At 58.3% G+C, this 13,447-nt stretch overlaps 1 protein-coding gene across 1 annotated transcript in view; it reads left to right on the forward strand.

Annotated features, from left to right (window-relative positions):
* ZFYVE28 (zinc finger FYVE-type containing 28) overlaps positions 1-13,447 on the forward strand; it is a 121,649-nt gene that overhangs the window by 52,163 nt on the left and 56,039 nt on the right. The window contains exons 2-3 of the mRNA XM_062212943.1: positions 1,758-1,898; positions 11,869-12,006. Of these exons, the coding sequence (XP_062068927.1) occupies positions 1,758-1,898; positions 11,869-12,006 (279 nt within the window). The remainder of the gene's footprint in view (positions 1-1,757; positions 1,899-11,868; positions 12,007-13,447) is intronic.

The following is a 13,447-nucleotide window of genomic DNA, read 5'->3' on the forward strand; positions in this document are numbered from 1 at the left end:
CAGGTCGCAGGCAGGGTTTCCCTGAGGCCTTTCACGCGCCTTCATCACTGCCGAGCGGCCTGGGGCCCAGGCTGCCCCTGGCGGCTGAGCTGCAGGCGTCCTGCTGTGTGGCCCCAGAGCAGAGGACAGCTCTGAGCTGTCCCCTGGGCGGGTTTGGGCACGGCCTCCCTCAGAAGGTTTCGCTTCTGGAGGCGTCGTCCTCCAGTGCCCTAAATTCAGAGCTGGCCTGACTGCCGGCCCAGATGGTGCCCTGTCAGCAGGTAGCGGTCAGGGCTGCAGGAACGCTCGGCCACAGCGAGGTCTCGCTGCACACCATCCCCGCCCTGCCCGCCCTCCTCCGAGGGGAAGGGAGCCGATGGGCTCCCACCCTGAGCTCCCACCAGTCACAGCGGGCCTCACCCCCACGCGGGGAGTCCTCGTAAGAGGTCCCGGTGTGTCTGCGACTCCCCCCTCCCTCGACGTGGCGCCATCTGCAGGACCTGGGCTCAGCAGGGGCAGCTGGTGGCCCTGGAGAAGCTGGCTTGGGTCTGGGATGCTTCTGAGAAGTGGAAAGTGAGGTCTCAAGGCCCTGGAGGCACACCCCACCATGGGGAGGAGCTGGAGCCCTGGTGGGCTTCCTGTTCCCATGATCCTTTGCTTCCAGAAAGCAGAACAGGAAATGGCCAACAACCGTTTCCCGCCTCCCAAACCTGGGGTCACTGGGTGACTGTGACCTTGTGGCCTCCCAGGTGAGCGTGCTCAGTCTCATTTAGGGTTTCCGCTCCTCACCCCGGAGCCTTGGCCAGCATCTGGAGCTGACGGGGAGTTGGGCCTGCTGGGCGGTCTGTGACTGAGACCTTGCTCCTGGGACAAGGCTTTGTAGAGGGAGGGGCAGAAGGCCAGAGTGGGTGGGAGAGGTGGGCTGGGCTGAGTTGAAAGGAAACAGGAAACAAAAGTTACGGAAGGTTACAGGTCGATTATAAACACAAGCAGGTGCTGACTCTTAGGTGGAGCCGAGAGGGAAGCAGGTGCAGATGTTCGTGGTGTGCACCTGTGCTGGCGTTGCCAGCAGATTTGAGCCGTGTGTGATTTGCTCGTTGTACATTGTCTCTCCTGTCTCTCTCTGTATCACTATGAAGAGTGCACTTTGTAAACTCACATCGGAGGACACGTCATCACCTTGCCCACAAGTTTCTCTTATGTAAGGGAACAAGCCAGCTGTGACTGGGGTGCAGGAAGCCTCCTGTGCAAAGGCCCTGAGGCACGTGGGGCCTTGCCGTGTTTGTAGAATAAGGAGACTGGGGACTGATGGAGGTGAATGGGCTCTGGATGTTGCTCCAAGGATGGCGGTTGCTCTTTTAGACCCAGAATCAAACACCTTGCGTATTTGATGGGGGAGCGGGTGAATTTAGGGTTTCGTCCCACAAAGCACTGGCATTTTGGGGTGTTACGGAAACTGGCTGAGGGGTGCAGAGCTCCTTAGCTGCGTTCTGTGAGAGTTCCGCGTCCAGGGTGCAGCCAGCAGCGTCTGGATCCCCACAGCCCCCTTCTGCGCGGTGGGCTGCAGAGCCAGCAGCCGGGCCTCGATTCCAGCCTTAGTTGTGTCCCTGCAGAAGACCTGGAGCTGAAGGAGGAGCCACCCCCGTCAGGGTGGGGTTGCCAGGCTGGGGACCCAGGCCCTGGCGGACCTGCTGCCCGCAGCCCGGAGCAAGGCCAGAGCGGCTGCACGCCCTCCCGCAGCGGCTCCCCACTCACTGTCCAGGCCTCTGTCCCCACAGAGGTCGGACCCGCAGCTGCTGGCTCAGTTCTACTACGCCGACGAGGAGCTCAACCAGGTGGCCGCAGAGCTGGACAGCCTGGACGGCCGGAAGGACCCCCAGCGGTGCACGCTGCTCGTCAGCCAGTTCCGTTCCTGTCAGGTGAGCTTTGGGGTGGCCGGGCCTGCCCTGCCTGGGTGGGCCGTGAAGGAGTGGCCGGGGCCTTGTCACCTGCTGTGCTCCACGGGGCTGGTCTCAGGGCCTGCCCAGGAGGTGCTGGAGAGCTTTGCAGGAGGGTCCCAGGAGGGCCTCAGGTGCCAAACCACGCAGGACCCGTTGGGAGAGTGCAGCCATGGGTGGGCAGGAAAGCCCCCCACGTCTGAACGAGGAACGTGCCTGCGTGGGGGGACTCCGGGTGGGCGGTGGTGAGAGCGGGAGCCGGCTGCTGCTGCCTAATTCAGAGGCGGTGCTGCGAGGCACTGCTATAAATACCTCAACCGGCCACGGCTGCCGCCCATGCGCGGGGCGCTCCTGGCAGGAGAGCCAGTGGCAGGCTGCCGTTTTGTCCAGTGCCAGTCATGCCGCGCGTGCACACCGGCTGGGTGTCCTGCAGTCCAGTTCACTTCTGACACTGCCGGCAGGTAGCGCCAGGTCTCCCAGGTGGGGTCCCAGCCCTGAAGACTGCCCCACCCCGCCCCAGGTGGTCTGGCCCTCCATCTGCAAACCAACCTGCCCCAACACCCTCCTGGGGTTTGGTTCACAGAACTCAGGGGAACGCGCTCCTGGTAAGGGCGACCAACCCAGCCTGCAGCCCCGCCCTGGAGAAAGTCCCAACCCTGTAATCCTGCCTTGTTCTTCCTGGTGACCAGCTCCCGTGCTGGGGCTAAGGACCCCAGCCCCCAGCCCGCCATCTCATTACCGTATTGTCACTCAGCAGGAGCTGTGTGGGGGGAACAGGGAGAAGACCGGATACAGATGGCCCGGTGCCTCGCTCTTTCCGACTTCGCTTCCTAGTTCTGGAGACTCTGTGGTGGTGTTTGGCTGTTGGTAGATTCTTTGTGTGGATGATTGTGTTTCCTGCGGCGGAGGTGTTTTTATTCGTCGTTCGCTGCCTGGTTGTCTTGCTTGTGTGCGTGTGTCTTGTCCTGTTGCGTGGACTAGAAATCCAGAATGGCGTTGAGAGCGCACATCTCGTTCTCATCTCAGGGCGAGAAATCCCGCAGCCTTTCATCGTTCAGTGCGATGTTAATTGTTGGATTTTCTTTTTTTAATTGATGTTTAAAATATTTATTTATTTATTTGAAAGGTAGAATTACAGTGGGAGAGAGATTGTTTCACCTGTTGGTTCACTCCCCAAATGGCCACAACAGCCAGTCTGGGCCAGGCCGAAGCCAGGAGCCAGGAGCGCCATCCTGGTGTCAAACAGGAGTGATGGGTCCAAGCACTTGAGCCGTCTTCTGCTGCCTTGCCAAGCTCATTGGCAGGAAGGTGGGCTGGAGGCCCAGAGCCGGGAGAGCCGGGACTCGAATTAGCACTCCATCAAGCTCATTGGCAGGAAGGTGGGCTGGAGGCCCAGAGAACACCAGCCCGGGTTTCCTAGGTGTCCTTCTCAGGCCGTAGGAAGTTGCCTTCAGTTCCTAGCTTGCTGAGACTTCTTATCAGGGAGCACTGGCTCTTCCCATGCCTCCTTGTGTTTACTGAGATTATTGTGTGCTTATTTTGCTATGGCCAGCGGTATGGATTGGTGTGTTCCTGCGTCACTCCCTCACAGAGGGCAGGCTGTCACTGCCTCGCCTGGGCCAGCGCAGCATGGGCACTCCGTAATACAATTGGAAAATGCAACTGGCCGGCTGACCTCAACTTTCATTCTTTGTGTTTTTCAGTAGCGTGACTTTCCAGTTCTTTTCTGTTTGTGGCCTCACAAAAACAGCGGTCAGCGTTGTCCGGCTGCAGCAGTTTGATCCCCTGCTGGCTCGTGCATTCACAGCTGTTTCTAGAGTGACAGCGGTCTAGCACCGACAGGGGCGTTGGCCTCTCGCTGCGTGGATGAGAACACGAGGGCTGCTCAGACTGTGACTTGTCCCCAGCCACGGGAGTAGCGGTAGACGCGGGGCCCCTTGCTGGGTCCCTGCATGGCGTCAGTTCCCAGCGTCTCAGAGCGTGACAGGGCACGCATCTTTTAGCCCCTGGTAAAAGAGAACAGAACCGGTTGGGCGTCACACATAGGCCAAAAGATAAATGACAGAATTGGGCTTTGTTCTTCATGAAAATAGATTTTTATGTATTTGTAATTTTAATGTTTATTTGTTTTCATCTGCTTGAAAGGCAGAGAGAGAGAGAGAGAGAGCGAGAGAGAGAGAACACTCGCCCTACGTTGGATCATTCTCCAGTGGTTGGGCCAGGCCGGCGCTGGGAGCCGGCAGTAAACCCCGGTGTCCCCTGTGGCTTGAGTCCTCACTGCTGCCTCTGGAGGTCTGTGTTAGCTGGGACTGGGACCCGGGTCCTCCCAGACGGCCACAGCCCCGGGACTGCTTCCCGGGTCCTCCCAGACGGCCACAGCCCCGGGACTGCTTCCCGGGTCATCCCAGACGGCTACAGCCCCGGGACTGCTTCCCGGGTCATCCCAGACGGCCACAGCCCCGGGACTGCTCCCGGATCCTCCCAGACGGCCACAGCCCCGGGACTGCTTCCCGGGTCATCCCAGACGGCCACAGCCCCGTGACTGCTTCCCGGGTCATCCCAGACGGCCACAGCCACTGTGACTGCTTCCCGGGTCCTCCCAGACGGCCACAGCCCCGGGACTGCTTCCCGGGTCGTCCCAGACGGCCACAGCCCCATGACTGCTCCTGGGTCCTCCCAGACGGCCACAGCCCCGGGACTGCTTCCCGGGTCATCCCAGACGGCCACAGCCCCATGACTGCTTCCCGGGTCCTCCCAGATGGCCACAGCCCCATGACTGCTTCCCGGGTCATCCCAGACGGTCCTCCCAGACGGCCACAGCCCCGGGACTGCTTCCCGGGTCATCCCAGACGGCCACAGCCCCGTGACTGCTTCCCGGGTCATCCCAGACGGCCACAGCCACTGTGACTGCTTCCCGGGTCCTCCCAGACGGCCACAGCCCTGGGACTGCTTCCCGGGTCGTCCCAGAAGGCCACAGCCCCGGGACTGCTTCCCGGGTCATCCCAGACGGCCACAGCCCCATGACTGCTCCCGGGTCCTCCCAGACGGCCACAGCCCCGGGACTGCTTCCCGGGTCCTCCCAGACGGCCACAGCCCCCGTGACTGCTTCCCGGGTCCTCCCAGACGGCCACAGTCACCGTGACTGCTAGGCTGAATGACTGCTTCCTGGGACCTGTTTAGTTTCCAAATATTTAGGAATTTTTCTGGAGATTTTTATGTTGCTGATGTCTAATTTCATTCCACTGTGGTCAGAGTCGTACTTTGTGTGACTTGAGCTACTTTTGCATTTTTGAGGCTTGTTTCATGGCCTAGAATGTGGTCTGTCTTGGTGTATGTTACATGTGCTCTTGGGAAGCATGTGCGCCCTGCTGCTGTCGGATGGAGTGTTCTACAAATGTTGAGTTGGTTACTAGCGTTGTCACGGTGTGCGCTGTGGCGTAGAAGTTAAAGCTGGCACCTGCAGCACCAGCATCCAGTGTGGGCACCCGTTTGAGTCCCGGCATTCCACTTCTGATCTTTTTTTCTTAAAAAATTATTTATTTATTTATTTGAAATGCAGAGTTACAGAGAGGCAGAGGCAGAAGGAGAGAGAGGTCTTCCACCTGCTGGTTCACTCCCCAGATGGCCACAACAGCCGGAGCTGCGCTGATCCAAAGCCTGGAGCCAGGAGCTTCTCCAGGTCTCCCATAGGGGTGCAGGGGTCTAAGCTCTTGGGCCATTTTCCCCTGATTTCCCAGCCCATAGCAGGGATCTGGATCGGAAGTGGAGCAGCTGGGACTCAACCAGCGCCTATATGGGATGCCGGCACTGCAGGCGGCAGCTTTACCCGCCATGCCACAGTGCCGGCCCTCAATAATTTTTTTTGAAGTACTGTATGCTTGCTGATTTCCTGCGTACTTTCTGTGTCGCATCTTGTTGAGAGAGGGCCAGCTGTCACCGTGGACGTGTGTGTGGAGTTTGAGCTCTGTTACAGCCGTAAGTGCTAGGGCTTGTTACCCACTCCTGACAAATTGCAGCCTCGTCATCATGACGCGATGCTCTACCCTCACGAGTGCTCTCCACCCAGCCTCTCCAGCCTTCCTGTGATTGGAGTGGGCATGCTGCATTTCTTTATATCCTTTTGCCTTTAACCTATTTGTGTCTTTTTTGTTACGATTTATTTATTTAGAAGGCAGAGTGACAGGGAGAGGAGGAGGAGACACACACACACAGACACACACACACATCGAGTTCCACCGGCTGTCTCACTGCCCCAGTACTTGCAGTGGCCATTGCTGGGCCAGGCCATAACCGGGAGCCTCCGTGGGGTGGCAGGAATACAGGTGCTTGGATCATCATCTCCTGCCTTCCAGGTGCGTTAGCAAGAAAGCCGGATTGGAAATGCAGAGTAGCCAGGACTTGAACCAGGCACTCCAGTGTGGGAAGCTGGCGGCCCAAGCAGTGGCTGAATCCCCTGTGTTGGGCCTGCTGGGTCTCATCTCTGGATCTGTAAGCTCCCGCCTTTCAGCGGAGTGCCGAGGTAAACTGTCTAATGGGACCTGTCGCAGGGTTAGGCCCGGCTCTGTCTTGCCGTCTGCTCTCCTTTTCCCTGGCTTCCCCTCGGCGACAGTTGTCTTCTGTGATTCTCTGACTTGTAGTCCTTGGTGGCTCCTGTGTCTTCTGATTCTCTGCCCCTCTGCTGACCTCTCGGCCAGGACTCTGTGTTACCGCCTTGGTGGTTGCTTTAGGATTCATAACAATTCTCTTTAGCTAGTGACAGCTGCTGTCAGCCGGACTGCACTGCTTCACGCACAAGTACCGTGCAAGGACCTCGCCGTCCTTCCGAGGCCCGGGGCCACTGTGGTTCCACGTTTTGCTTCTCCACATCACAGACCTGCCCTGTGTAGGCAGTGGGTTTTTTTTTTTTTTTAAAGATTTATTTTTATTTATTTGAAAGAGTTACAGAGAGAGGTTTTCCATCTGCTGGTTCACACCCCAGATGGCCGCAACGGCCGGAGCCAGGTCTATCTGAAGCCAGGAGCCAGGAGCTTCTTCCAGGTCTCCCACATGGGTGCAGGGGCCCAAGCACTTGAGCCATCTTCCCTTGCTTGCCCAGGTGTATTAGCAGGGAGCTGGATCAGAATAGGAGCAGCCGAGACTCAAACCGTAACCCAGATGGGATACCAGCACTGCAGGTGGAGGATTAACCTACTGCGCCACAGCACCAGCCCCCGTAGTTACTTTTAAGATTTTCTCTTCTTGTTGTTTTTGGTGAATCTAATCATGAAATTTAACTTCTAGGGGGGCCGGTGCTGTGGCATAATAGATTAAGCCTCCACCTATAGCGCTGGCATCCCATATGGGCACCAGTTCATCTCCTGGCTGCTCCTCTTCCTATCTAGCTCTCTGCTATGGCCTGGGAAAACAGTGGACGATGGCCCAAGTGCTTAGGCCCCTGCACCCACGTGGGAGACCCGGATGAAGCTCCTGACTCCTGACTCTTAGCTTTGGATTGGCGCAGCTCTGGCCGTTGTGGCCATTTGAGGAGTGAACCAGCGGACGAAAGACCTCTCTCTCTCTATCTCCCTCTCTTGGTCTGTAGCTGTGCTTCTAAAATAAATGAATAATCTTAATAAAAAGAGAGAGAAATCTAACGTGTATAGTTTTCTTCATTGGTCTTGTGCTTGTAGTCCACGGAACTTGGGGCTGTGTCTCTAGTGATCATTGAGTTTGGAGACGTTTCGGCAGTTGTCCCCAAACATGTTGTCTGTTCCGCTCCTCCTCCTCTGGAGCTCAGGTGATGCCTGTCTGGCCCGTGGCAGCTGTTCTACAGCTCGCGGAGACCTGTAGGTTTAGAGTTTTCTCGGATTCTTTCAGTGTCAGTTGTTTTGATCTTCAAGTTCACAGTAGTTTTCTTCTGCCATCTCTAATCTGGATGAATCCTGTATGCTTGTTTTTTTTTTTTTTTTAATCTCAAAAATTGTAGTTTTCATCTCCTTTTAAAATCTCTTCATTGTCTCTACTTAATTTTTTTGTTTGTTTAAGATTTTACTTATTTATTTGAGAGGCAGAGTGACAGACAGCGGGAGAGATTTTCCATCCGTTGGTTCACTCCTCAAATGGCCACAAAGGCCAGAGCTGGGCCAATCTGAAACTAGGAGCCAAGAGCCTCCTCTGGGTCTCCCGTGTGGGTGCAGGGCCCAAGCACCTGGGCCATCTTCTGCTGCTTTCCCAGGCCATAAGCAGAGAGCTGGGTTGGAAGTGGAGCAGCTGGGGCATGCAAACCAGCAACCATAGAGGTGCCAGCACTGTAGGGGGAGGCTTAGCCTACTACACTACAGTACCAGCTCCTCTACTTAATTTTTTATGACTTTTTTTTTTTTTTGACAGGCAGAGTGAACAGTGAGAGAGAGACAGAGAGAAAGGTCTTCCTTTTTGCCGTTGGTTCACCCTCCAATGGCCGCTGCGGCTGATGTGCTGCGGCCGGCGCACCTCGCTGATCCGAAACCAGGAGCCAGGTGCTTCTCCTGGTCTCCCATGTGGGTGCAGGGCCCAAGGACTTGGGCCATCCTCCACTGCCTTCCCGGGTCATAGCAGAGAGCTGGCCTGGAAGAGGAGCAACCGGGACAGAATCCGTCACCCCGACCGGGACTAGAACCTGGTGTGCCGGCGCTGCAGGCGGAGGATTAGCCTATTGAGCTGTGGCACCGGAATTTTTTATGACTTTTTTAAAAATGTATTTATTTACTTGGAAGAGTTACAAAGAGTGAGGAAAGACAGATACAGAGATCTTCCATCTGCTTGTTTACTCCCCAGTTTGCCATAATGACCAGGGCTGGGCCAGGCCAGAGCCAGGAGCTTCTTCTGGGTCTCCTACATGGGTGCAGGGGCCCAAGCACTTGGGCCACCCTCAGCTGCTTTCCCAGGCCATAGCAGAGAGCTGGATCAGAAGTGGAGCAGCCGGGACTAGAACCAGCGCCCATAGAATGCCGGCACTGCAGGCCGTGGCTTAACCAGCTGTGCCACAGCACTGGCCCCAACTTTTTATGATTTTTTTAAAATATTTATTTATTTGAAAATCAGAGTTGCAGAGAGAGAGAGGGAGAGACAGAGATCTCTTCCATCTGCTGGCTCACTCCCTCCAAATATGTTTTCATTTTATTTGAAAGTGCAGAGAGGCAGAGAGAGATCTTCCAAGTGCTGGTTAACCCCAGCTGCTTGTCACGGTCAGGGTGGTCCAGGCTGAATCCAGGAGCCAGGAACTCAGCCTGGGTCTCCCACTGGGCAGCAGGGGTCCAAGTACTGAGTCACCACCTGCTGCCTCCCAGGTGTGCGTTGGCGTTCGCAGAACTGGGTTGGAGGCAGAGGAGCCAGGGCTTACACGGGCACCCTGATGTAGAATGTGAGTGTTTGGATCTGCACCAAATGCCCAGCCTCTGCTGAACACGTGACATCAGAACCACTGCCTTTATGGCCCTGGCTGCTAGTTGTGTCGCCTTTTGAAGTGTGATTCATCCTGGCTGCCTTTTCTTTTCATCACGGGTTCCTTTAAACGTACTTGTTTGAGAGGCAGAGACAGACAGCTCTCATCCACTGGTTCCCTCCCCAAGTGCCTGCAGAGGCTGAACCTGTGCTGAGCCGAAGCCGGGAGCTTTGAGCTCATCCAGGCCTTCCACGGGAGTGGCAGGAACTGGTTACGTGAGCCAGCTCCACTGCCTCTGAGAATCCCCATAGGCAGGAGGCTGGAGGCGGGAGCTGGAGCCTGGCGTGGAACCCAGGCGCTCCAGGATAGGATGTGAGCACATGACTGGCGTCTTAACCCCTGGGCCAGGCACCTGCCCCACGGTCGTGTCGTCTCCATTCTGGGCAGAGAATTCCTAATTCTTTCCTTTCCCACTACCTCGAGCCCTTCCGGGGCGTCTTTCCTGGTCGTGGGCCGTCTCCTCCTGGCCGCGTGTGGCCGCTCCGTCTGCAGCTCTCGTCAGTTCCGGCTGCGTCGGCCCCACCTGTGCCGAGCCAGCGAGCGCCCCGTTCTCAGCTCTCAGCCTCCCTGTCCTTTGCTGCCTCTCACGGCTGTCGGCTAATTCGGTTCCTGTTGCCCCGTCTTGGCTGGAACTGGAAGTGCCAGCTGATGCTTGTCCAGGTACACTCTGCAGGAGGCGCTGTCCCAGACTCGCATCCGTCAGTAAATACTCAGGGCCCTGCTCTCAGGCCGCGGAGGCTCCGGTGGGCCATGCAGGGTGGCAGCGTCTGAGCACTGCCTCCAGTGGGCCACGACCCCGGGCAAGCCAGGCCACGCCCCTGACCCAGTAAGCGCTGACTTTTCCCTAGCGTTTGTGTCGCCGTTGATCCGGAGAAAGGCACCCTCCTGTCCAGAAAACCTTCGGGACAGCAGTGGCAGCAGAACCACTTGCGGTCGGCTGCGTCTGTTTTGCGTGTAAAGGGCTAAGGTTTTCCTTTCGCTGCAGAACTTCCTGCAGAGCTTTGCTTCCCTTCGCGCTGATTTTCCACACCTGCCTCCCAGGACGGTGAAACTGACACGCCGCGGGCGGGAGAGATTAAACCTCCGAGGGTGCGCACCAGTGAGTGTGGTGCTCCTGGGAAGCAGGTGGGCAGAGCCTCACCGGGGCCTGTCGGGGACTTGTAGTTCATTCTAGAAGCCAGTGGGTCCCGGGGAAGTCCCCATGCACCGTCACTGTGGTTTCAGGCTTGTTTATGGTTCTGCAGAACTAGCAGCCAGAGAGGAGGGCCCGAGGCGGGAGCTGGTTCTTGAGGAGTTGCGACAGCGCCTCCCGCCATAAGGACAGGAGCAGAGCACACAGGACGGTCCCCGTGGAGGGCAAGAACCGGAGGGAATTGCCAGTTCCCGTGGATCTCCACCACGGGCACCGTGCCTGCTCGGAACTTTCCTTCGCTTCCAGTTTTCCCTGGTGAAAGTGTAGTCATTGCATATTCAACCAGTTAAAGGGGAAACAGCAAACTTCCTGTCCTTGTAATTCTGTGGAATACGCGGCAGAGGTTTGAAAGGGTAGAGTAACCTCAGCGGCAAGGGCGCCGTCTAACTTCAGCTGCAATGAAATGGACTTGTGTGCAGGAAGTGTTTTGTGTCGGGCGTGAGAAGTGAGTGAAGTAGAAGCTGCTGTGTGTGGGGCTGGCCCCGGCCGCAGCCGAGCGAGAGTTTTGCAAGCTTCCCCTCCCGCGGTGCCCCTGGGAGCCAGGGACTGTGGTCTCCATTTTGCAGACGGGTCCACGGCTCAGAGGAACAAAGGGGCCTGTCCCAGGTCGCGTAGCTGCGGACGGGTGGGGTCTCCCTCGGGTTGACTGCCTTGCCCTTCTCCCTCTGGGCCTGGCCCTGACAGAGCTGCCTTCCCTGACCCTGAGAGGCGGGGCTGTGCCCCTCCCTCTGCAGACGGGTAAGCCGAGGTTCAGAGACGACGAGGGCTTTGCCCTGGGTGCCCCCTCGCTGGCAGCCTGCCGACCCCCAGCTCCGGCCCTCGCTGTGCTGATTCCGCTGTAGGGCCAGGCCTGGAGTCCCCTCTGTGGGTGGTTTCACAGGGCGCCCCTGGGGGTGTCCCTCCCTGACAGCACACACAGGGTGGCCCAGGCCTGTCCTGTGAGTAGAAGCTGCACAGCTGTGTCTGCCCCGTTCTCAGGAACACCTGGGCAGGTGCAGAGAGACGCAGTCCCTGCGCGCAGGCTACGGGAGCCTTGGTCAGGAGGCGGGTGGGCACTGCTTCTGCTGAAGAGCTGCTGCAAAGGGTGCTGGGAAACCTGCTGGTTCCAGTGATGTGCCCGCGGGGAGCCCCGGAGAACAGGCGGGTGAGGAAGCTACCTGAGCAGCAGCTCCGGGGGAGGGCAGGCTGCCCCCAGCCGCACAGCAAGCGCGGGTGTCAGCGGCGTCAGAGGGGTCGCGCGTGTCCTCCGGTGCAGCGTGACAGCCACCAGGTGGGCGTGTGCTTCCTCTGTGTTTCAGGACAACGTGTTAAACATCATCAACCAGATCATGGACGAGTGCATCCCCCAGGACCGCGCCCCGCGGGACTTCTGCGTTAAGTTCCCCGAGGAGATCCGGCACGACAACCTGGCCGGCCAGCTGTGGTTTGGCGCCGAGGTAGTGGCCTGGGACCCAGGGTCCTAAAGCTGGGCGTTAGCGTTTCCCCGTGAACCTCGTCGGCGGGGCAAGCGCAGGACCTGGTGTCTCCCCTAGGACTCAGGCGGAGCAGCCTGAGCCATCCTCGGAAGTTCTAGAAAAGCCGCGAGCCTGGGCCCCCAAACTGCACGTGCCAGGGAGGTTCCCCACGCAGCGTTCACGAGGTTCTTAGACCGCTTACGTCGAGGACGTAAAGCCATGTGGGCGTGGTGCTCCCCTCCCCCACCTGCAGCAAACAGGGGGAGCTGTGCTGGGACCTCGGGTGCCACATATCACCGTAGTCCTTCAGATTTTTCTTTTTCTTAAGGTTTATTATTTATTATTTGAAAGAGAGAGAGGGAGAGCCAGAGAGAGCTTCCATCCGCTGGTTCACTCCCCAGATGACCGCAGTCACCGGGGCTGGGCCAGACCGGCGCCAGGAGCCAGGAACTCCATCCAGGTCTCCTGCATGGGTGGCAGGGGCCCCAGCGCTTGGGCCATCTTTCCAAGGCTGCTTTCCTAGGGAGCTGGATCCTCAGTGGAGCAGCCGGGACATGAACCAGCGCCCGTATGGGATGCCAGCGTCACAGGCAGCAGCTTTATTGGCTATGTCACAATGCTGGCCCCAGTCACGTTCCAGAGAGGAAACTGGGGTACCCTGGGAGGTGGCGGGACCCTGAGGGCACCCCGGACCCCTGCCCTTGGTCCCTCTGGGAGATGGTGGGGACTCGGGGTCGTGCTGTCCCCGTCCTCCCTGCCTGAGCTCCCTGTGAGTCTGGAATGCCTGAGCTTTACCTGACCCTGCCTGGCCCCGTGCCCCATCTTATCCGGCCCCTGCACTGATGGCTGGGGCGTCCTCCACTGAAGTTGCACGTGTTGTCCCTCCTCCCCAGCCTCAGTGTTTGCATCTGTAAAGTGGGCCCTGGAGAGCAGCTGCCTGCTGGCCTGGTGGGCACTTGTGCTCAGGGGCTACCACCTGCTGTCGCTGTTTGTGGCCTGCAGGGCCCCACGCTGCCCTCAGGGCTCCTGGGAGGTCAGCAGCCTCCTCCTCTGTCACCTACAAATTTGCCTCCCACCCTGCTCCCCCGGCCAGCCATGGATGGGGGTTGCCTGGCGGGTTGACTTTATCCAGCCTGGTGAGGCCTGGCCCGGGATGAGCCCCCAGATCCCAACAGCCCCGCTCGGGCTCCGTGTCACCGCACATACACAGGGGGCTGCCTCTCATAGCCAGGGCAGCTGTGGGTGGTCTCTAGGTACAAGGGGGGACCTGCCAGGGGCTGGTGACTCTGGGCTGATGAACCTGTTCTAAGGAAAGTGGTGCTGACAGGAGCTATCTGTGACTCCCAGGAAGTCACAGCCCTGAGCGTGGTGTCTGGGAGCAGTGACATGGGGGCCCCCAGCGTGGAGACCCCAGACCCAAGGG

This window comes from Lepus europaeus, chromosome 16 (assembly GCF_033115175.1).
Source record: "Lepus europaeus isolate LE1 chromosome 16, mLepTim1.pri, whole genome shotgun sequence".
Taxonomy (NCBI): Eukaryota; Metazoa; Chordata; class Mammalia; order Lagomorpha; family Leporidae; genus Lepus; species Lepus europaeus.